Here is a 23,758-nt window from a genome sequence, read left to right on the forward strand (position 1 = left end):
GCCCTTGGGTCACACCAACCCCACGCAGCGCTCCAGGCTGGGGGCAGAGTGGCTGGAGCTGCCTGGCAGAAAAGGACCTGGGGGTGTTGGTGGACAGCCGGCTGAACATGAGCCAGCAGTGTGCCCAGGTGGCCAAGAAGGCCAACGGCATCCTGGCCTGTATCAGGAACAGCGTGGTGAGTAGGACTCGGGAGGTGATCGTCCCCCTGTACTGGGCACTGGTGAGGCCCCACCTTGAGGGCTGTGTCCAGTTTTGGGCCCCTTCCCACAAAAAAGACACTGAGGGGCTGGAGCGGGTCCAGAGAAGGGCAACGGAGCTGGTGAGGGGTCTGGAGAACAAGTCTTATGAGGAGAGGCTGAGGGAGCTGGAGGTCTTCAGTCTGGAGAAAAGGAAGCTGAGGGGAGACCTTCTCGCTCTCTACAGCTCCCTGAAAGGAGGGTGTAGCCAGGGGGGGTCCGTCTCTTCTCCCAAGGAACAGGCGATGGGACAAGAGGAAACGGCCTCAAGTTGCCCCAGGGGAGGTTCAGACTGGACAACAGGAAAAATTTCTTCACTGAGAGGGTTATCAAGCCTTGGAATGGGCTGCCCAGGGCAGTGGTTGAGGCACCATCCCTGGAGGTGTTCAAAAGATGAGTTGACATGGTGCTCAGGAATATGGTTTAGTTTTGGTGGGGTTTTTTTTGTGGTTTTTTTTTTTTTTTTTTTTTTTTTTTTGGTTGGACTAGATGATCTTAAAGGTCCCTTCCAACCTAGGCGATTCTGTGATTCTGAGCTACCTCATTTCATAACATGCTCAAAGTGCTCCAAGGTAGAGATAATTTTGCACAGTGCGATTTTTTTTTTTGCAGAGGGAGGACAGTGTGTTAAACAGATCAAGCGAAGTGTTAACAATGAAAAAGCAAGAGGATGGGCCATCTGCTGGGCAAGACTTGCCTTGGGGAGTTAAAAACCGGTATGATGCTATTATGCCTGATCTTTGACCACCTGCACTTGTGCTGTACAAGCAGGCTTTCAGGCTGTGCTGATGGGGCTTTGTTTTTATTCATGATTGCAGCTGCAGTGTTTTCACTGCACTCCTGGTGAAATTGTTTGTTTTCATCATTCCTGTCATTTTCTGCATGATAGGCATATCCACACACGTCCTTTCAGTATTTATTTATGTGTCTAAGTAGTTAAAGGCGAAGGAGGTTTTTTTAAGTGGCCTCCAGGGGTTGTGGCTCATTTCTTGCACAGGGTCTAGTGAGGCTGGTGAACTATTGTTGAGTCCAAAAGGCCTGGATAAGGTCCCAGAGATTCCTCCTCTCTTCCTTTGCTCCTTCCCCTGACCAGTATGCATCTTTCAAAACGCTGCTGCTGAACTAATTGTGCCCTAATTGAGAAAAACCCTGGAGCGACTCCGCTGAGGTCAGACATGACATCAGCAGCGTTGCGCAGGCAGTGAGCCTTTGGTCCATTGTTCCTCTTCCGGAGCACACTTCCCTAGTCCCCAGTCGGGGTGCTTGGAACTACATCCGACGCATAACAGCTTTCAATAGGAGATGCAGCCTCAGCACTTCAGGCGTGGCACGGGGATTTGGCTGTGGCCAGGATTTGCACTGGCAGACTTTTTGTCGTTTTCAATAATTTTGTTGTCTAACCAGCGCGTTCAGTGTAAGATCCCAGCATTAGATAAGGCATTATTCTTTGCTGGCAAGCAGGTTACTTCTCCCAACGTCTTCAGGGTGCACTGCTGGTGCATAATATACTGATCCATCATCCCCTAAATTTACAAGGATAAATGCAAGCTCTCAAGCAAAGCTGATATATATCATCTCAAAAGTACATTCACCTGGGATATGTATCAGGCTGATATTGAATTAATCTTTGTTAGGTTTAGATAACTTCATCCCAATGAATTTCATGGTGTGACAATGATGCAGCTGGATAATAAGTCCACTTTCATGGAGTGATGACAGCTTCACTTCCCAGACAATTCTTACCACATTTGATTTATGCAGTGTGTTCCTGTATGCTGAAGGCAACAGGAATTTCTTTTTGGGCTCTCTGGGAGTGGGATCAGACTCTTTTGTGTGAAAGACATTGTTGTCTCTTTTTCTTCAATGGCATCTGTTTCTAGAGCATGTCAGGGTTTTGCATGTTTCACCGTCTCTGAGCTGTTTGTTTGTATGTGCATTTTATTGTCTGCTTCTGGCCTTCTCCCCTTGGCCAGGAGAGGGAAGCTTTTTACGTATCTCATTGAGCTGATGAGGGATGGTTTTTATACAGCGTTTGTTTTGCTCAGTCCCATTGGAGATACAGCAGACTCAGGAGGACTGTTCCCCGCCGTACAGCCAGCTCACAGTGAGTGAGCTTCCACCTGGGTCGGGAATTCAAGTGTTATAGAATCAGAATCATAGAATGGTTAGAGTTGGAAGGGACCTTAAAGATCATTGAGTTCCAACCCCCCTGCCATGGGCAGGGACACCTCCACTAGAGCAGGTTGCTCAAAGCCCCATCCAGCCTGGCCTTGAACACTTCCAGGGATGGGGCATCCACAACTTCCCTGGGCAACCTGTTCCAGTGTCTCACCACCCTCACAGGAAAGAATTTCCTCCTAAGATCTAATCTAAATCTCCCCTCTTCCAATTTAAAACCATTACCCCTTGTCCTGTCACTACACTTCCTGACAAAGAGTCCCTCTCCGGCTCTCCTGTAGGCTCCCTTCAGATATTGGAAGGCTGCTGTGAGGTTTCCCCGGAGCCTTCTCTTCTCCAGGCTGAACAACCCCAGCTCTCTCAGCCTGTCTTCATAGGGGAGGTGCTCCATCCCTCTGATCATCTTCGCGGCCCTCCGCTGGACCCGTTCTAACAGGTCCATGTCCTTCCTGTGCTGAGGTTATGAGGACTGCTTGCTCACTGACACTCCCTTTTTATACCCTCTTCGTCGGAAATGTGCTTATGATTTGCACCAGTGACAGCCTTAATCCAGCAAAATCCACTTTTAAAGATGCTTTAAGTTTGCACAGAGTTTCTGCCTCTGGTTCAGAGAACTGCAAGAGTCTGGGAGGAAGCCTGTTACCTCTCAAGTATCTGAGCATGTCTTGCTGGCCTTCCTCCTCATTACCTTTCTTCATCAACAGCCACGATGTGCGTGCTGAGCGTCTTGTCCCTGGCTATCACAGCATCTGTTATTTAGGGCAGCAGTGTTTTGTTTCAGAGCATGCTTTCCTCCTGGTGTGTCTGTGCATGGAGTAGGACAGCTGTCTCCTAATCACTGACTAATCTTGGCTCCTGCTTGATCTGATTTTCTTAGTCCGGTGCTCTTCTGGGGCTGTCACTGCCCAGTGTCCTTGGAGTTCAAGCCACTTTTTTTTTTTTCTTTGTGTTTTCTTTTCATATAATGTTTATGAATTGGAGAGGGTGGGTGGGAAAGGACAAAAGCTGAATGTTTGATTTTTGATCTGAGCTCTAAAGCTGCATTCATTGTTCATCAGGGAATCAATGTCTTTCTGGTGCTTGTGGATATAAAGCATTAATATATCATAAGCATAATTTTGAATATAGCTGTCTTGAAAGGATTTCCAGAACCTGGATCATTATCGCCTTTCACGGGATAGGAAGTAGGTTTGGGATCCATAACTTATTTCTTTCACTACAGACAGCTCCCATGCCTTGGTGGTGGGGCTCCAACTTCTGGATAGCTCTAGGGTACGTTTTCCAGAAGAATAATTTATTCATTGAAAAACACAATTGGCTACATTTTGGAAGGCACAAAAATGGTTTACAAGTTCTTCTCAAGACAGTAGTAGTTTATTCAGTAAAAAATGAGTTCGTTTTGACATTTTCTAAATGGTCTGCAACAAAGATAACCGAAAGACCAGGAGCAAAGAAAAACAAAGAAAAGGTCCAAGTATAAACACAAAAAATGATGGCAGTCAGGACATCTCAGGTCAGGAAATTATTTTATATTGCAGAAGGTGTTAAGATACCTCTCTGGAATGTATTGATGATGCATCTATAAGTAAGCATGACATGCAGGGTAACAAATCAAACAGCATTTTCTATTGGCTTGAGTGAAACTAAAAACAAAAAATGAAGCATTTTATTCTTTTCTTTCCAGGGCAAGAAAAATATTTTTCCTGTTAATAGGTGTTAGGACGTGCCACCTTCTCCTGCAGCCCTGGTCAGGACCCTGCTGCCCATCCTGGTGTCCTGAGGACGAAGGGTCTTGGTGTCTCTGCCCAGGCTGAGGGACGTGGCTGCTGCTTTCCTGGTTGCAGGTCCAAGCAAACCCTCATACTACCAGCTCATCCAGCTTGCCCCACCCCAGGTTTGGGGAAGATACAGGCACTCGCCCCCACTAGCAGCCAGAACCAGGCACCCTGGCTGTGATCCACAGTCACACTCCAGCCACTGGTGCCTCACTCATCCTAGTCCTCCCAGTAGCTGGTTTTTGGGAAATACACTGCTGCTGCCCCGGTGGCTGAGGGCAGAGACCTCCCCTTGCTTCACCAGCTGGCAGCATGGACCCAGGGGTGCCTACAACCCTGGTCTTACTGCAGCGGCTGGCCCCCAGTGCTATCACGCTTCTTGCCCAAAAAGCTGGTGCCTGTTCCTTGCAGCATGCAGACATATGGGATAGACAGATTACGCAGAGAAATAGTTAAGAAAAGATTTAATAAGAAGGTAGGACAGATAGCAGTGGTAAGGCACAGGGGTCAGTCAGACAAGAGTAATTTATGAGCGTTTTACACGTGACCAGCCCCTTTTATAGCCTTTTCTGTCTACCCTGGCTTTATTCCTCCCTGTTCCTCTTCCCCTGCGTGTCCTTTCATCCATCCTTTCATCAGTTTCTGTAGTTGTACCAGTTCCCCTCATTCCTCCCAGGCCAGTGTCCAGGACCTCCTCTGGTTTCCAGTTGCAAAGCCCAGGTTGATCTTCCTTGTAGTTTCTTGATAGCCCATCAATGAATGTGAGTGGCAAGCTTTGTTTCTTGTCATTGTCTCCATGTTTGTTCTGTCAGCTCTGTGTCTCTATATGTTTGGGATTTTTTTTTTGTTGTCTTCTTTTCTTATCATCCCAATTTAGGACTTCCTTGATCAAACAACCTTGCTGAAATAAACATTCTCACACTCCTTCATACCTTCATTGGTTAGTGTGACTGACCAGGTTTGGTTCTTCTTGTTGCTTCCCTTATCATTTGTTGGTCAGGTTTGTGTCCTTGTATGTTCTTGTTTATGGATTTCTGCTTTGCTTACTGTTCCTTTAAACAAAAAACAACCACAAAATACTTATTTGTTAAAGAGGTCCTTGACCAGATAGCCTTAAAGAAGCAGACAGTCTCCTTCCATGTACCCTTATCTTTCCTAATTCTCCCCTGAATTGTCTAGAAACTAAAAAGCAATTTTAAAAAGAAATAGAACCCCATATTATCTTTTCTATATATAAACGTTAAAGAAGCAAAAGCTTTTATAAAATAGGTTGTTCAAGTACTGAAGGAGTATATAAGAACCAGATGGATGTATGTTAAGGGAGAGAGGAGCACAGGCTGCATAGAAAGTATTAAGCAATTGTTCCAGCAATACCAGAACAGATGAAAATAGTAGATTGGAGTAGAAAGAGGAAATAATATTTCATACTGACCAAGATAAATGAAGGTCAAGGCAGAAACATCCTAAAGACTAACATGAGGGGAAAGAATGTTAGGGGAAGTGTGTGCCAGAAATAGGTGATTCTACCAAGAACAAAAACCCCTTGTACTTCTAAACACAACGTTCATGATAAATTGTTTCTTTTCTGTTTGCCACTCAACCAAGCCTCCAGGATGCTCCGTTTTTTCTCTGCCTTGATGAACCCATCCAGATTTAGTACCAAGTGCAGGTGGCATTCATATGTGCTTAATCCTGTCTTTCAGATCGTGTCTCCTGTCTTCACCCATTAGATTCTTTCACTGCTTCATCACATAGGAAATTGAAAAATCCTTTGAGGAAAGCATGCTGCAATCTCCAACACATGGAGAGTGATTTTAAAATGTTGGCAATCTTGTTTTTATCCTCTTCTGGTACTCTGCAAGAAGTATGATAGATTTCAGCTGAGCTCAGATCCATTGCCCAAAACCAGCCAAATGGGAGGTGGGCACAATCCTTACTAAGAAACTGAGCCGATGATGTGTAAGACACAAGAAAAGTCAGCTCACTTCCTGTGGTGTTTGACTTCTCAAAACTAACAGGAAGAAAAGGAAGTTAAAAGTTACAGGTGGGTTTTTGGTTTGTTTTGTTTTTTTTTTTAAAGAGAGTAGCTATACTTACAAAAATAATGAGTTATGGTTTATGTACATGCTTTTTGGGTAAAATTTTTATTTTTAAGCCAGTAAATCCTCTGTGGATTTTTGTTTTTACGTTTTATACCAACAAACACACTTGTCTGTAAAAGGAAAGGAATAGTATTCCTTCCCACATGAATCTCCCCAGCTGAGTTTCACACATTCAAACTTAAAGATTGAGTTTCTCTATCGTGTGTAGCTTTTGGAGAAAAGCTGAATGATTGAAATTAGTTCTGACTGTTATATTTGGATAACGTAGCAAATGGCACAAAACTTAGAATGGCTTTCATCCTAAATTCGGTCACTCTCTTTTTGAGGAAGTTTGTTTTAATCAGTTTTTCATGGCAGTATTCTGCCGTCTGGTCTGGAATGTATTACAGGCAAGAACTTCCACAGAAATAGTTAAATGAGGGATGTGCCACCCTAATACTTAATTTCTATTCCCTGCCTCCTCTCTCTTTTTTTTTTTTCTCTAACAATCATGCTTTTTAAATTTCTGATTTGAAAGAGTAAATAGTGAAAGCACAGTGATTTTCAAGATACATGGAGCAGTTTGGAAGGCTAAAGCTGATCCACTGGAATTTTTCATCTCGATTTCATCATTTTTCCACAATAGCTGGCTTGTTGGAAGAGGAAACGGAAACCTGCCAAAAGCTGTCATTCTGCTGAGAGAGAACCAAATGGTACATCTGAAAGATAAAGCAGGATAGAGAAAATCAAGCTGTCAGTACTTATAGTGCAATTTAACAGGGCAGAGAATAATGTGGTTCTCATGAGGGAAAAATTTCCCCAGAATGAATTAAGAGTAGAATTTGAATCTACACATTTTATTTCAGTAGCAATGAAAAAATTACAGCAGTTGCAAGTGACTCTGAGGATAGAGGGAGATGGAAAAATAAACAGCTTTTATTTACTTATCTAGCCAATTTGTGGCTTGTGGGGCACAAGGAGCATTTTCCTAGTATACTAGCTGAAAACCCTTAGCAAAATTCTCTCTTCAGCTTTGATTGATTTCTTAGCTAATGTGTACTTCACTGACGACAGTCACTAATCTTCCATCAAACACACAAGTAGCAGTGCAGATGCTTGAAAGTTTTATGCCACTGAAATCTCAGGATTTTTGAAATGAAAATGAGAAAGTAACTTCTTCCATTATGGTTGTAATAAGCTATTCTTACGTACTAGATCTCTTGGTAAGTTATGGTTTAGCCATTAATGCTCAAGGCTAAAGTTAGAGAAATGTAAATAGGGAGCTTTCTAATACAAATTAATTTTTTTAAGTTATTTGGGAGCTTCATTTAAAATATTGTCCCATATTTAGAAGTGTAAAACTGGTAACATATCTTTTTAAATTGTGAGATTGAGTCCTAGATAAATAAAATCCTAGAATTTCATTTTTTACCATCACTAGTTTTCAAGCACAACAAACATTTTTTTTAATGAGGTTTCTATGGAGGCTATGGGCTGCTGATCTATCACATATCAGAAATTATATCGTTCTGTGAAGTTTCAGGATGTTTTCATGGAAGAAAGTTGGGGGGCTTTTCATGATTCAGGGCAGCAAATTAGAATGTGGCTACTTGAATCTTGCAGGAACTTTCACAAAGGAAATGAAATTCAGGAAGATGACAAGCAGGATATTTTAAGTGCAAGATTGTACACATATGGAAGTCGAAAGCATGTGAAAGCATATAGCAACATACTCAGCATAAATGTAAAAGTCAAGTTAAAAACTGTTGACAGTGCGCAGATTGTGCTGTAAAGGGTATTACGCAATACTCTGTCCCCTCCTGTTAGAGAGGGGAATACACTGCTGTGATCCTTCAAAGGGAGGCACGCACTTACTGTCCTTCCTCGCAGAGATAACAGCGTGGTTCAGCCTGAACAAGACCAGTGCTTTGCTTTTTCCCAGCCTTTGGTGCCCTTGCCCTATTTTTTTTTCCCTGCAGGAAATACCTGGAGCATGAAGTTTACTCCTAGTTTCAGATGTGAACCTGGCAGGAAGCAAAGCACTGCCCCCGGCGGGCTCGGCGCAGTATGTCCATGTGTGACTTGCACCCGTGTGTGACCACGAACCTTTTACCAGTGGCAAAGTGTTTGGGCCTTTGCTATTAATTCCCTTGTAAGATCCCAGACTGACTTGTATGGCCATCACTAAGACCCACAGTGATTGTTCCTGGCTAGTAAAGCTACACAGCCACAAGACAGGTCCGCTGGCTGCCTCCCTCTGCTGTCCCAGTTGTAGTCCCAGGGACAGCTTGTGACAGTGGCAAAATATGGCTTGGTCCTTATCTCTCTTGCCCTGCAGTGGTGCACTTCCCTTATCTGATGTGCAGTGGAGGCATAGCTACACGAGTAAATAGAGAGGGCTAAGAACCAATCCATGACTCCAAAGCCAAGCAGCACAGACATTACGAGGGCATTGATTGAGTCCCTGTAGCGTATTTGTCTTGAAGAGAACTAGCTGGAGCACGTGGACCAGAGCCAAAGGGTGAGCTAACATCATTAAGCTATGTGAGCAATCAGGAATCCAGCACTTCTGCTGGCTTCGAGGTCCCTTTTAATTTAACAGGGACAATAAATTTCTCGGCGCTATTTCAGCACTTCCTCCCCAGCAGTGATAAGGTATGGCTGTACAAAACTGTTGTCCTGAAAACAGATCCTTGCACAAGTTCTTAGCGTTCTCTTGGGTAGGAGAATTTTTAGAACAAGGCTTAGACAGTGAAGATGGTATGGCTGCACTCAGTTGCGTGTACGTTTAGCTTTGTATGTCTCAATTTGTGCATGTCTTGAACCATCCAGTCTTACAAACTGAGACCACCGAGTTTGGAACCATGTTAGGTGGAGTTTGAGAGCTGGAGCCTGGGTGTCCTGAGCTGGAAAGGAGAAAAAGTTTAAAGAAAGTGTTGGGAAAACTGGGCTGAGCAAGAAGTTTGTTCTCCATGTCACTGGCGTGAACTGTGGGTCTACTCAGAGATTTTGCAGGACAAGCCACAGACGGCTTCTTAACATCATCTGTGAGCTTTTTTTGTAGCGAGTGTCATCATAGTTTAGAGCAAGAGGACACTGGTGATGTCCCTGATGTCTTCTGCTTTTTTTGAACATCTGTCAGTTGTAGTATTTGACTCTTTATTACAGGTTTTATATTAGTCACAAGACATTAGGAAGCATTACGGGACTGCTGGAAGCTCCTAAAGAGCCTTCTGAAGTCAGCATTTCTTACAGTGCTGACACTGCAGGATTTCCAAGCAGCTCTTTGCTCTGGCTCTTCTCCGTTCCTCCTTGCGTTCCCTTCTGGCGTCTCAGCTCTGCCAGAACATCTGCAGCATGTCCCTGAGCCAGCCACCATTCCTTTGTACCTGCACCTTTGTTTCCCTGTCTGTTGGGGAAATTTATACATGTTGCTACATACAAATGAGTTGATCGTGAACGATTAAAGTTAGATTGTACAGAAAAAGATACCGCTGCTGGGCTGTCTCAAGAGACCTGGTAGATGGTATTCCATAGCTGAAGTAGGTCATGCGTCTGCCCTGTGGGGACCTAGTGCTCCAGCACTCGGGACTGCAGAGAATGGCACTGAGAAAAAGAAACCAGACAACTAGCTGGCATATTTTGGCTGAACTATTTTTACCAGCCGGCTTTATGAAGGGAAACTCATTAGGCAGGCCTCTTGCAAATTGTTTATGCTTTTGACTCCACGCTCCTAGGTCCATTAAGCTGGAAATGAAACTGGGTATGGCTGCTGGAGCAGAACACACGGGACTTTTCTGCCAGAGCAGTGTGCTAAGTTTTTTTTCTCACTTCATGCTCCAGCACAGTTGCTGCCATCCCTCATTTCTTCTGGTACATTAGACATCCGAGGTTCAAGGAATGCAAGTGATTATGCCGAATGAATCATCTCCATAGCTTTGTGCATCCAGATAATATCATTGTCTTTAGTTCTACGTTCACAGTGTGCTTCTTGAATAATGCAGTGTACTGCTGGTTTCTGAAACTTTAAATATCTGGCATATGATATCATAAAGACTGATCTATATAATTTGATGAAAGTTAGTGTAAGTCTGTTGGTATGAGGGGAACTGTGCCAATTTCAAGCAACAAGAGAAGACCTTAATGGTCATATTTCTACTCCGTTTCGAGGTATAATCAAAATAGAGGAGTCTTTTGAAGTGCGATATTCCTCAGTTTGTTCTTTTTAACATTAAAAATGCAGATGTGGGAGGAGATAGAGGAAATGGTCTAATTTTTATAACAAGCAGGACCAGTCTGAAGACGACTTGGTATTACAAGCAAAGTGCTAGATTTGATGGAGCGTGTAAGGTCCCTGGCTCCAGCTTGGTAAAGCGCAGCAACACTGTGCACTGTGGCTTATTAGAGTAGCAGATTAGTGAAGGGAAATTTTGGCCTCGAGGCAAATTCGGATAAAATTATCTTGCTTGTTAAAAAATGGATTTGTTTTCCAAATTATTATCTGGATAAAGCCTCTGGATAAAAATCTCAGCAATAGCTTCTGAGCATTGCACATCACTGTACAAACTATTCTGGCCTCTATTTGTGAAACAAAAGGCTGAATTTCACTGCTCTTACTGTTTGATTAGCTGCTTTGGGAATATGTGTACTGAGCTGCTAGGGACATAAAGGTCTAGCAGCCAAAGCAAACTGATCACTCAATGATCCTCCCGGCATTTGGAAACCTTCTGGGAGCGTAACCGTTTCCTCAAGGGGGAGTTTATGGCCGTGGCTGTTGTTTGTCCTGTGTGATTCATGGCCGACCCCAGGTTCTTCAGAGCTGCTGACAGCCTTGACATTTACAGCTACTTTCAAACCTACAATTTGGCCTTATCTGAAAAATACCTTGGCCTTATCAAATGGATGCCCTTACGGTATTCTGTTTTCCTGTCTTTGAGTTGTGCTGTAGACTTGAGACCATACCTTCCTCCTCACTCCAAAATACCCTTTGGCCTGGTTGCTAGGTCCAAATCTACAGGTTTTTTTCTGGTAATGTGTTACTTTTGCTTCAGGGAGACAAGCCACTAATGGATAGCTTTTGTTCCTGTTTGATTATTCAGGAATACTTTAAAATAATGGCTTAATCTGTGTTCACGTCTTTGGCATTTATTGTAATCGCATAAAGCATGTGGAAGTTATTTGGTATTAATGTGATTGTCAAAAGTCTTTTGATAGAATTTCTACCATAATTCAGTATTAATTACTCTGAGCATTAAAGAAAAGGAGCTTATTTTTTGTGCTGCCTGAATCTGAAAGAAATCTTCTTGATTCTGTAGGAGATGGCAGCTTGCTTTCCTTACTCATTTGAATGTGATCATTTACCAAAGCTGATGTTCATTGTGTTTTGGAGAGAAAAGGTAGCTCAAAGGAGTACAAACCCAGGATATTAAAGTTTGACAATAGTTTCACATACAGAACTTATTGGGAAGGTACTTAGCATTTCCTCTGCAACCTGTGTGGTATCAGTGGGTCATCTCAATCTAACTCCTCTTGCAGTAAAGTTTTGGTACCTTTGTGGAAGGAATTTGTACAAAGACCCGAGTCAAATAAAAAGAACTGAAGCTAGGGCTAGATGTAGGGGTTTTTTGCTGACTAAAACTTCCAGATAATATAGTTTAAGTTGTCCTCAAGCAATTCACAAAATCAGGCTGAGTAGTTTCAGCTGAACAACATAGAGCTCGGTTCAGGGAACTGCCCAAGGCATATGCCATATTTTACATGAGAGGCAAGTAGTCCCCTCAGTCACTGAAGCTGTGATAGGTCCAAGTTCAGTTCTGTTTGAGGAGACTTAAACCTCTGTTTCTCATCTCGTAAGAGGCAGTCCTAACCATCAGCAAGGGGTATGCTGGGCTGGTGTCGTCATTGTCATCTGCTAGTACTCTTCCAGTCTGTGTGGCTAAACAGGGAGGGCCTGAAGGCTGGGTGACTCCACCACCAGTTTAGATGGTCACTCGCTTCTTGTCTTCCTCTCTGGTTCAATGAGTATTTCATGTCTGGTAAAATTAGCTTTAACAGGAGGGATTGAAAGACCCTGTGATGGGTTGACCCTGGGTGGACACCAGGTGCCCACCAAAGCCGCTCCATCGCTCCCCTCCTCAGCTGGACGGGGGAAAGAAAATATAATAAAAGGCTCATGAGTCGAGCTAAGGACAGGGAGAGAGATCGCCAGTTACCATCACAGGCAAAACAGACTTGACTTGGGGAAATTACTTTAATTTATTACCAATCACATCAGAGTAGGACAATGAGAAATAAAAACTAAATCTTAAAACACCTCCCCCCTATCCCTCCCTTCTTCCCGGGCTCAACTTCACTTCCAAATTCTCTACCTCCTCTCTCCCGAGCGGCACATGTAGACATAGAATGGAGGTTGCGGTCAGTTCATCACACACTGTCTCTGCCTCTCCTTCCTCCTCACGCTCTTCCTCACTCCAGCCTCAGGTCCCTCCCACAGGAGGCAGTCCTTCCCACGGTCCATCTTGAGGCCAGCTGTCACTGACTCCATTGGACTTAAGGAAAGCTTCTGGCAACTTGAGATTGCATTGCCCAGGTGAATATCCTGCCAATGGTGTTTTCTGGAGCCAAGCTCCATTCTGTTCTGACAGTTTGTTGTTAATGACTGCGTCCTGAGGTAGGCAAGAAAGAGAGAAAGGTTTTCTTGCCTGGTATTTCAGAATGTGAGAAGGTGGGACCACATCTGAGTTATAGTGTATTATATAAAACAAGAGGCAAAGCACCTCGAGATGTGTGACATGGGAGGAGCACCAACTACAGTTACAAAGCTGCTCCTAAATAATATAGCGCCGATGCCACTGACCCTTCTCTGGCATTTGGAAACCAAGAGAATTTGAGGGAGTTGAATGTTTTGCTCTACTTTCCTCTACTTTCCTCAGCCAGTGCATCGAGGGCTGTACTCAGGGACATGCATTGCCTTTCAAAAGTATTACCTTAGTCCTAGCAAATAGCATTTATTTCCTGCTACCTTAAAAGAAAAAAAGTTTATTTTTTACTTCCTTTACACAGTATCTCCTTTGAGTGAAGTTAATGAGGGGAACAAAGGTGGAAGAACTCCAGCACTTTCACAGGTATCAAAACAGTGGAAGAGATTAGCAAAAGCTGCAACATGTTTCAGCTATCCCTGCTTTGATTTTTTTTTTATTTTTTTTTGATCAAGAGTATTCTAGCTATAGCAATTTAAATTCAGTACAGGCTGTACTTACAGTTGAGGAGATACCTTGGCAGCTTAATAGTGTTGAAAAGATTTAAGCAGCATTCTTAGCATTAATCATCATACATCTTGGAAAATATATCTGGATGATCCATTCAAAACAGTGGACTTTCCTCAGGGTACCATACTGGAAGCATAGCACTAGGAGCATCTATTAATCCTTAAGAAAAGGTAAAAGGAAGTTAACGTCACTAAAGGACAGAGAAAAGGGAGATTAATGGAGATAGGAAACTTCCTAACAAAAGCTGAAGTTGTTTCCAAAGGAAATGGAATTTATTATAAGCTCTGGATGATTAAATATTTTATCTATGTGACACACAGAAACAGTTTCCAAAAAGAACTAACTAAAGGAGTAAAAACCTAATGCTACGTCCTCTTCTCAGCAGCAGCACAAGCCAAAAAAAGGGCAAACCCCACCTACTCCCCACCTTCCATAATGTGTGTGGCCTATTGCCAACCAGGTGTAAAAGAAGTCAGAGAAGACACAGAGAGGCAGTATGAATTATGTGCATCTGCCTTCACTGTGGAAGAAATTGAGGACATTGCCACTGCCTATAGGGAAACTCAGCAGACTGAAACTGAGGTAATTAGAGAATTTATGGAACAGATACAGGATAAGTGTGAATGTATTGGCAGGACTGGACTCACCCATGAGTGCCGAAAGAACAGTAGGATGTATTTTCTCACTTGAGGAAACTTGTTTTTTTTCCTCTCTTTTTCCATCTTTTTAGCCTCATGTTTGGCTTCTGCTATTCTAACTGCTCCAGAGCTATTTATCACCTCTTCTGTTTCTACTCAGTTGGCCAGTAATTCATTGTTTAATCGCAATGTTCATTGTCCTAGGGATGCCAAAACAGGTGAGGTTGCCAGAGGGAGCGGCTAATAGACGAAATACAGAGATCATCTTTTGCATATTTTAGAGTTGTATGAATTGATTTTACCCCATTTACAATATTGTAGGTTCACCACATATTGCTGTGGGCTCTGAGCAACTGTTTTGATTATCAAGCTTTTAGTTGACAGTGTTGTTTAACAGGGATCTGCCCTCCAGCTGCAGGCCATGTGGCGTGACCTCAGAGATGGCCGGTGATACACGTTCCATAGTTTAAAAAAGAGCCCATCCTAGTTACAGGTGTTGTCATAATGCCTGCCAAAGCATCTACTGTTTTAAATAATTCCTCTTCAGTCTATAATTTTGTAGCACAGAGCATCTTTAAAAACACATTTAATTCACGAATTGCTGCTTTCTCTCTCTATCCAGTTCCCTTTGGAAAGAGCTCTGAAAGGCTGAAGAGAGGATACAGTTGAATGTCACCTTCACTGACACTTGCAAATTTTTAATATGCTAAGGAGGTCAGGAGCTTAAAGAGAAAACTCAAAAGACTTAGCAAGAAGTCAAGTATACCAGCCAGAAAGTGTTCTCTGCTGTAAATAGGTCTTTCACGGCTGTAAACGTTTGGTATGTTTTATATTTGGGTTACAAAGCGTGTAAGGCCAGCATGAGCAGACAGGAAAGCATAATATTATTAGCTTTGTGTTTGCTGCAATGCTGTTGCAGGCAATGATCTAGATAGACTTGTGTCTGCACGGTATTTGGGTAAAAGACCTAGAAGCAGAGGAAGTACTGCACTGTTCTGTTCCTTTTTGGTTGCTTTCCTACAGACAAAGCAAACTGTCTAGGGAACCCATCTTAATCAAACGGAAATCTTTTGAAGACTGTATCCGGGCTTTGTTGCAGTTCTTTTTCCCATTAAGACCTGAGAAAGATATGTGATCTGGTTACGTTTCTTCTAACAGGCTTGCTGTGGCATGCAGTCCAGTGAAATTAAATGCTAAAGATATCAGGCTCAGTTCTGTAACTTTTTTTTTTCTAGCTGATTTCATTGGTTCTTTATTTCCTCATCCTCCAGACTTTCAGCTCTAAGAGCTGTGAAACATTCAGAAGATTTAGAAGTACTAGGCAATAATTTCATTTTGAAAGCAGTTTACAGCCATGCTGTTCTGCCTATCCTTTTATATTATTTCCACTTGTATGTGACTTTAACAGCCACAATCTTCAAAGAGTCAAAGTAATATGAACAGCTCATCTTTTGAAAGCTAAGATTCAAGCTGTCAGATAACAGAAAGGATTGATGTTTAGCTCTGCTGGTTTTGGAAAGAGTAGCTATTAAAAGCACATTCTAATTTGAGTTGGCAGGATAAGGATCACACACAGTCCCAAAATACCAGTGAACACTGATTTTAATGTTTCATTGCTTTGGTGTCTAGGATAGCTCTGCATTCCATTGAAAACCAGAGAGTCAGCTTTCCCTTGGCACTATATATAGTATTCCCAGGGTGACAGCGTAAGAGCAGTAATGGGTGGAGGTTTAAAAAAAACCCTAATTAATACCGAATTCAGTCAGAAGGGGAGCCTGCCTCTTCATGGGGATTAGAGCCTACCTCTGCAATGTCTACTGGACTTTGAGCACATAGAATTATTCTGAAGGTCATGTGCTAAGGACAGCATGTCATTAAGAAACAGGCTGGCAGAGAAAGATGTAGTCTGCAGTCACTGTGGAAAGAGTGTGTTTCCTTGCTTATGGAACTGTGGGAGTAACCAGAATCCTTGACCTGGAAAACACCGTTGAAAAGGTGTATAAAAAGGAGAACCAGATTAATTTGTTTTGTCTTTAATCTCTGGGACCAGAGACGAGAGGAATGCACAGGTTCTTAGTGGCTGAAAGTCCCCATCCACAAGAAAGAGGAGGCAGTGTGGGGTCTCAGCAGGCTGCAGGCTCTGCCTGAGGGACCAACTGAAGTGAGTTTTGGAGCCAGTCGTACCCTGAGTGGAAGGGGCTGAGAGTCTCTCTCCGCTGAGAGTCTGAGTGGAAGATTTACTGTCTTTGGGTCCATAAAGGGCAGTCAGGTGAGAGAGGGAGGAGAGCAAAAGGAAAGGAGAAGATGGGAATAGCATCACCCCACCCATGCCACTGGTTGACCGTGGTGCCTGTGGAAGGACCGGAAGTGACAACAGGGGAAAAACCCTCCTGCTGAAGCTGGTTGAAATGAGATTAGACAAAGCACTGGGGTTCTACAAGAAGAATAAAAGCCTCCTGCAATTGATGGAGAATGTTTGGTACCTGTGATTTTACTTGATCATGTTACTTCATACCTTTTCTAATCTTTCTGAAGTGGCCTTCAGTGGCCTTCAGTAATTCAGAAGGCTTGATTTTATTTTTTTTTTTCCTGAAGCTCCGAGCATACTTTCAGTGAGATCAGAGTTGGTTTTGCCATTGACTTTAATGGGATTCTAATTGAATTTTAAGTCTAGTAACCATCCTTAGGCTAAGTAAATGGTGGCTTGCGTAGTTAGGGAAGCTGGGATAAAACAAGAGAGGAGGTCAATTTATAGTACTTTCAGTGCTCATTTCTGGCTCCCTGTGTGGACAATTAAAGTGGTCTACCTTGCACCTAACGCATGCTAAAAGTGCCTAGGTGGAGAATGAGCACACGGAAACTAGGGTGCTGTTAATTCAGATACAGGCTGTGTTTTAGCCACATTGGCTACACGAGCTCCAAAGAGGCAGCTAATCAAGAAGTGCATGATATGAATGAGAGCACAGGGCATTAAGGAGAACATTGCTTTTTGAAAGCATAAAAGCACTCTGAGAAATGAGTGCAGTAAAACTCCTCTGTCACTGCAGTGGAGGTTCAGATGTGTGGTTGCAAGCTGACTTCTTGTCTGTAAGCATATTCCAACAGCTGGAGGAAATTGCTACATCATTCTTGGCTAATGCTGACATCAAATTATCTAAATAATTATAAGGTTATCCTTTGCCATAGGGACAAATACATAAGTCTTTATATACCTTCTGCTCTATTCCCTTGAGCTCTACTTGTCTTAATTTTAAAATAATACACTAGTTCTTTGGCATCCGAGCTGCTCCCCTCATTACTCAATCTTTTTTTTTTTTTTTTTTTTAATAAGTCAACTTGCAATTAATCCAGAATGCTGAACTTGTGACTTTGCAGATGCCAACGCAGTAAATAACCGGGATATCATCACAGGCATGAGATGGTGACTCTCTGGGGAGATCAAAAAGAAACCAAGATGCGAGAAAATGCTGCCATTATCTGCAAACGGGTTGGGTCAATGTCACTGCAGCAAATTCTTTGTGGTTACTGGAATTCATCTCTTAGTACTAGGGAGCAGTCCTCTCCCCCAATATCTGCTAAAGAACATCGATAAGAACATTAAAACCAAATTAAAAACAAAAAGCACCACACTTAAAGCTCTTAAGTCTTTGATTGTGCTGTCATGAGAACGGACAAGGTTTTGCATCCAAGGTTTTCCCTTGGATGCATCGTTCTCTCTGGAAAAGCAAAGCAGAGCATTTGAGGGAACCCTACATCTGGTACCAAAGAAACTATTTCTCTGGTACCTGTGCAGCTGTGCCTGCACGTGCCTGCTGGAAGTTGCGCTTTTTAAGTTGATGTGTCACATGGACCTGACAGCAAAAATGCGTTGCTGATGATTTTCTTTGCTTGCTGTCCGTGAATGAGAGTGGTGGCTGTAAAGCGCCCGGGCGGAACGTGCCGTGGTCTGCTTCCACCAGCGTTGACGGTCACCGGCGCCCCTCCGGGCTGCCGACAAGCTGCCGGGACGCGTTCCTGCAAATTACTGAGCAACTCGCCTTGGCTTCAGGTGCTGCTCAGGGGATTACAGATCCAGCGTTATCTAAACGTTGGCAAGCTGCCGCCGCGCGTTTGTGTGAGCTTGGCTGCAGAAGGTCAGGGGATGACCCTGAAAGCGGTTCAGCTGTTTCTTGCTCAGAGCTGAGCTGGGGAGATAATGTCACCCGAGATGCACTCTTCTGCAAGGGGCTGGATCGTTTGATGCGTTTCTTCTGAAGCCTGGGGAGTGAGGAGGGAATGAGGAGCACGAGGGAAGGCGTTTGCGCCCACGTGGACGCGAGGACTGCACCAGGCTGATGACATCCGTGCCAGGAGAAGCAGGAAAAAACGATATCGTCATGGTCACGTGTATACTACAGAGCCGGTCAGCTGCAGAGGAAAAGGCCTCCAGGTCTCTCTGTCATGAAGTAGCCTTCTCACTGTCTGCTGGGACGGATGTGATATGGTACCCTCAAAGCCACCGCTGCAATGGTGTTGCCTGCAGGACTCCGCGTCCGGATTGGGAGTTAAAAGAAAATACACTTGAGCTTCCCGTACCATTTCGAGACACTTGCGGGTGCACAGTGTTTGTCCCCAGATTTCTCAGCCTCTGACCAGCATGTGAAATGTCACAAAGCTGGACAGGGCTCCTCACAGCAGCCTTCCAGCATCTGAAGGGAGCCTCCAGGAGAGCCGGAGAGGGACTCTTTGTCAGGAAGTGTAGTGACAGGACAAGGGGTAATGGTTTTAAATTGGAAGAGGGGAGATTTAGATTAGATATTAGGAAGAAACTCTTTCCTGTGAGGGTGGTGAGGCACTGGAACAGGTTGCCCAGGGAAGTTGTGGATGCCCCATCCCTGGAAGTGTTTAAGGCCAGGCTGGATGGGCTTTGAGCAACCTGGTCTAGTGGAGGTGTCCCTGCCCATGGCAGGGGGGTTGGAACTCGATGACCTTTAAGGTCCCTTCCAACTCTCACCATTCCATTATTTATTTTTACAAATGGGGAACAGAAAATTTCATGTGCTTCTAATATCTCCCCTCATGAGGAGCGTAAGACGGGCAGCAGCTCTTTGGTGGCGTTAGGCCATCAGACCAGCCATAATCAGCATGTTTTATGTTTCTACGTGGGCTCCTGGCCACCTGTATAATGCCCATCTGCTGAACTGGGCGTGATGCCTGCCAACACTGTGATCCAGACCATTTGAATGAAGCACGGGTTTCCAGGAGGTGGTGATGTTCCTGAAGGACAGTTTGCAGGAGCGTGACAAATGCTGTCCCTTCTGCAGGAAGTCCCTCCCGTGCACTGCTTTCTCATGGCAGTGCCGTTCACTTCTCCTTACTTTAAGGCATTTGGGGAAGATTCATCCAGAAGAAATGTAAACGTGTTGTGACAATGATAGCAGATGAATACTCAGAGCCAGTCCCTGGCCCGTTGTGGCTGTATCTGAGCAATTTCAGTGTATTCTTCTTAGAGCTGCGCAGGGCTTTTCTGTGAACGGTAAACTTGCTGAAAAACACAGTTTTAGAATAACCACATCTATTTGCCATCTGAAGGGAAATTTGTTAACTAGCTGTAAGTGGGAAAGGACGTGGTGAAAATGGCTTCAATGAGTGACACAGGACCTGTCTCTGCCTTTCCCTCAGCCAAGGTGCAGGGACCCCATCGCATCAAGCTGTGTGCTCAAGTTCCCCTTACTGCAAAAGGAAGTTTGAACCAGCATCTCCCACCGCCCAGTAAATGTCCCAAATTATGGAGAGGGCAATAGTCCAAAAGCTTGCTGCAGGTCTTATTCTACCTTTTAAAAGCGATTAGGGTTATTAGAACAGGGTTTGGATACTGAGGCTCTGAGCATCTAGGTGAATATTGAAAGTGTTAAGCTAGGGATTTTTCTTTTTACCCTCAGTGACTGTGTCCTGATGGAAATGGAACAAGTTTGATAGGATTAACCCAACTCCTGTACCTGATAATCTCATAGATTATCCTGCTGGTCCTTAGGAAGAGAGAATGGTAAAGCCTGTTTTGGGGAACACTTAGTTAAAGGTCTGATAGTAATGGAGTGAGAGGGCCCATATGAGAAGGTATAGCCAGACAATACATTTCTGCCAGAGCACCTTGGTCTTCTATATTCAGCTGTCTCTTGGCTGTTTCTACAGAAAAGAATGCCAAATGCAATAAGTTATTAAATGATTTTTATTGTTTTGTTTTGTACGTTCAGGTTGAATTGATTTCTTGCTTGGAAGACAGTGGCTTTGTCTACGTTAGCAAATAGCACCAAGCAGCAGGAGCAGATCTGCAGAGCAAAACAGTAATGAAGACCTGGGCAGATTTCAGGGGGTTTGCTTCAAAACAGCTTTATTCTAACCCCAATTGAAGGAAATTTTGAAAGAAACTTGTAGCAAATCAGGAGACCAAATATTGCGTGTTGAAAATGTCAACAAAACCTTTCAACTTATTAGGAATATTTCGAGTTTTCTGCCAAAACAGAGACTTTAAAAAGCCTGGCACAAAGACACTTCAGTGCTGTTGAAGGTGTATTTTTTGGTTGGCAATTGTTTCAGCTGAAACTCTTGTCTGGTGCTTGTTGAGGTCATCTGCATCCTACTTAAATCTGCGTATCTTGCTGTGTGTGTGACTCTTGCTGTTGTTTCAAAGAGGTCTATATACAAAATTCTCTTCATAAAGAAGAGAATTCTCAAAAAATCTCAAGAAATCTCAAAAAATCTCTTCATAACCCTTTTAAAAAAGGTATTCTTATACCTGTCTCTTCCTGCACCAGAGAAAGGAAAAAAAAGTCCAGTGCTGCTGTCTCAAGGTTTTTGTTCTGACGACTCTGCTGCATGACTGTGGAATCAGTCATGGCACACTTGCTGTAGCTGCAGGAAAAAAAATTGGGGATCACATGTGGGAGAGCAGCCCAGCTGCCATGAAAGGAGTGTTGTGAGGCTTGTGCAGAAGCGGCTTTTAATGTCGTAAACTTTGCCTGGGTGATGAAGTCTGCAGATGCTGTCACATGGTAAAGGCAGGGAGGACTTACTGGTGTTCTGAAGATTCTGTGGACTCTGGAAAGAAAGCAGATTAACCAGAGTAAATCATAGTGACTTTCTCATGCAAAGGTACGCTCCAATGCAGTCAACACCCTGGGACAGTAAGGGTTAGTTACCTAGCAAGTTTGTGGTTTAGGTATTGGATTTTACCTGTGGCTCTGGCTGATCTCTGTATCAGTTACATCAAAAGATACGTATTTGGGATACTTTACTGAAATGTGATTCATTTAGTGTCAGACATCAGGACAGGTCAAATGTCAGTCCAGGTTTCGCTGTGTGTGAATGGCCTGAGATTTCCTGCCAGATGTCTCATTCATCTTGGCATATCCAGAGGCATATGGCAAGGAAAGGTTAGAGTCTTGACAGGATACTAGTTTTGGAGTAGTATATAACTCTAACATCAGGGATAAAATAGACATCAGCAAATAGCTATTGACAGTTTAACAAATTGTACCGTGATCTAGTTTTTATATCAAGAGATGAGAAGACTACCATGGTAGAGAAATAATCTATATGTATGCATTGCCCTCCTCATAGTTGCCAAGTAGTCTCTCCTTTAACTTGCATGCTACAAATACCAGCTGCTTTTAAACCTACTCAGTGTGTCCATCACGCTATCTTAAACACCAACTCCGCACATTGTTTGGTGCCTGTTGCTAAGTTTTTGTGGTGCCACTTATTCTAAACAATTCATCAATTCCTGTGTTATTGTTTGTAACAAAGTATGTTCTTTGAGGTTTCTCTCAGTTACAGAACAAGAATTAACTCCTATGGTACTATACAGGCATAACAAAACCAGTCCTTACAAGTTTTATAAGTCCAAAGGTTCTATTTAAATATTTCTTGGTATTGCTTGTTCAGAATGTAACTCGGATTCTTTTTTAGTTTGCCTTTAAGAAACAAGAACAACACGTACTTTAAGATTTCTTTTAAAGATTCCTGTGCCTGGAAAAAAAAAAGAAAAAAAAAAAGTTGGGTTCTGAACAAAAAGAAAAATGTCACTAAAAATTACTGATCTCCAGGAAAACTGTCAGTATTCATTCAGGGTTTTTTGAAAAAATGAAATCAGAAGAATTTTGGTTTCTGGAGTTAGTAGGACACCAGATGGTTTTCAACTGTCTATTTAGGTTTGTGTTTTAGAAGAGAGGCAGTGTCAGAAAGTCAGAGGTTTGTCCGGACTTTCTCTGAGCTTGAGAAAGGTGTGCAGGTAATTCTAAATACGTGTATGAAGAGCAGCTTTAACCCTGGGTTTTGAAATGACTGGGAAAACCTATGTGTGACCGACTTGTTTTTCTCTTTTGTTTTACAGGTTCCAGAATCTGCTGTGGTCTCGAAAAGCATTTGTGGACAGTGTGAAGGTGTATAACCACAGCTACATCTACATGCCAGCCTTCTCGATGAAGACAGGGACAGGACCCTCCCTACGTGTCTATTACACCCTGGAGGACTTCGGTGCCAAGCAGGCGGTCCTTTTTGCCAACCCCAATTTCCTGCGTGACATTGGCAAGTTCTGGAAGAGCAAAGGTATCCACGCCAAACGGCTTTCCACAGGACTTTTCCTAGTCAGTGCCGCCCTTGGTCTGTGTGAAGAAGTAACAATTTATGGCTTCTGGCCATTCTCGGTGGACCTGCACGGGAAGTTTATTAGCCATCATTACTATGACAATGTCTTGCCCGATTCTGGATTCCACGCCATGCCAGAGGAATTTCTACAGCTCTGGTTTCTTCACAAAAGTGGTGTACTGAGAATGCAGCTAGAACCATGTGAGGACCCTTCAATCCAGTCTTCTGCCTGAGGATCGTAGGAGTTGGTTTGGGAGATCCAATAGTTTTTAATTTCCATGCTCTCCAACAGAGAGTTCTGTTTTCTGTTGATTCTTTTTAAAGGGAAAATAATCATGGATCTGCATGGACCATAAAAATGCTACTTGAAGGCCAAATGGAATATGTCCTTAATGTATAGTGCTTTATGGAACTGGGGTGGGGGAAAGTGAATCTCTCCATCGAGTCCATTCAGCAGCATTGTGAAAATAATGTCAGAAGCAGCACAGCTGAACCTTCTGGGGGACATTTTTAAATGACCGATGTAAAAAAGGGCATTAAGGCTCGGAGAGACACAGGGCCACCCACAAGCTTTTGCTGACAGTGCCAAATATGACTGTCTGTTCAAAAATCCATTTCATTCCAGATTGGCACCTCGTACAACTTTCCTTTTTCCTTTTTTTTTTTTCCCCTCTGTGTGTATGGGTGTGTAGGAGAGCAGGTGTGTATTGTTGACTTACTTTGTTTCGTTCCTTTTTCTTTTTTTTTTTTTCTTTTACATTTTTTTTCCCCGATGGAAGGAAAAGGAAAGGGTTAAAAGCCCCAGGAGCTGAGTACCATCAACTCTTCTAAAGACTCTTGGGAAAGTGAGGGGTGCTAGGAATCTGGTTAGAAGAATGTCTTAGGAATGCCCTGCTACCGAGTATGGGTGGACCTGCTTGCTATAGGTTTCATGAGGATAGTTTAAATCATGGCAC

The 23,758-nt window shown here is 43.3% G+C and overlaps 1 protein-coding gene across 1 annotated transcript in view; it reads left to right on the top strand.

Moving 5' to 3' along the window:
• ST8SIA1 (ST8 alpha-N-acetyl-neuraminide alpha-2,8-sialyltransferase 1) overlaps positions 1-23,035 on the top strand; it is a 139,358-nt gene extending 116,323 nt beyond the window's left edge. Inside the window, exon 5 of the mRNA XM_074168830.1 lies at positions 22,549-23,035. Coding sequence (XP_074024931.1) covers positions 22,549-23,035 — 487 coding nt within the window. The remainder of the gene's footprint in view (positions 1-22,548) is intronic.
• The last annotated feature ends 723 nt before the right edge of the window (positions 23,036-23,758 follow it).

This window comes from Numenius arquata, chromosome 2 (genome assembly GCF_964106895.1).
Source record: "Numenius arquata chromosome 2, bNumArq3.hap1.1, whole genome shotgun sequence".
Lineage (NCBI taxonomy): Eukaryota > Metazoa > Chordata > Aves > Charadriiformes > Scolopacidae > Numenius > Numenius arquata.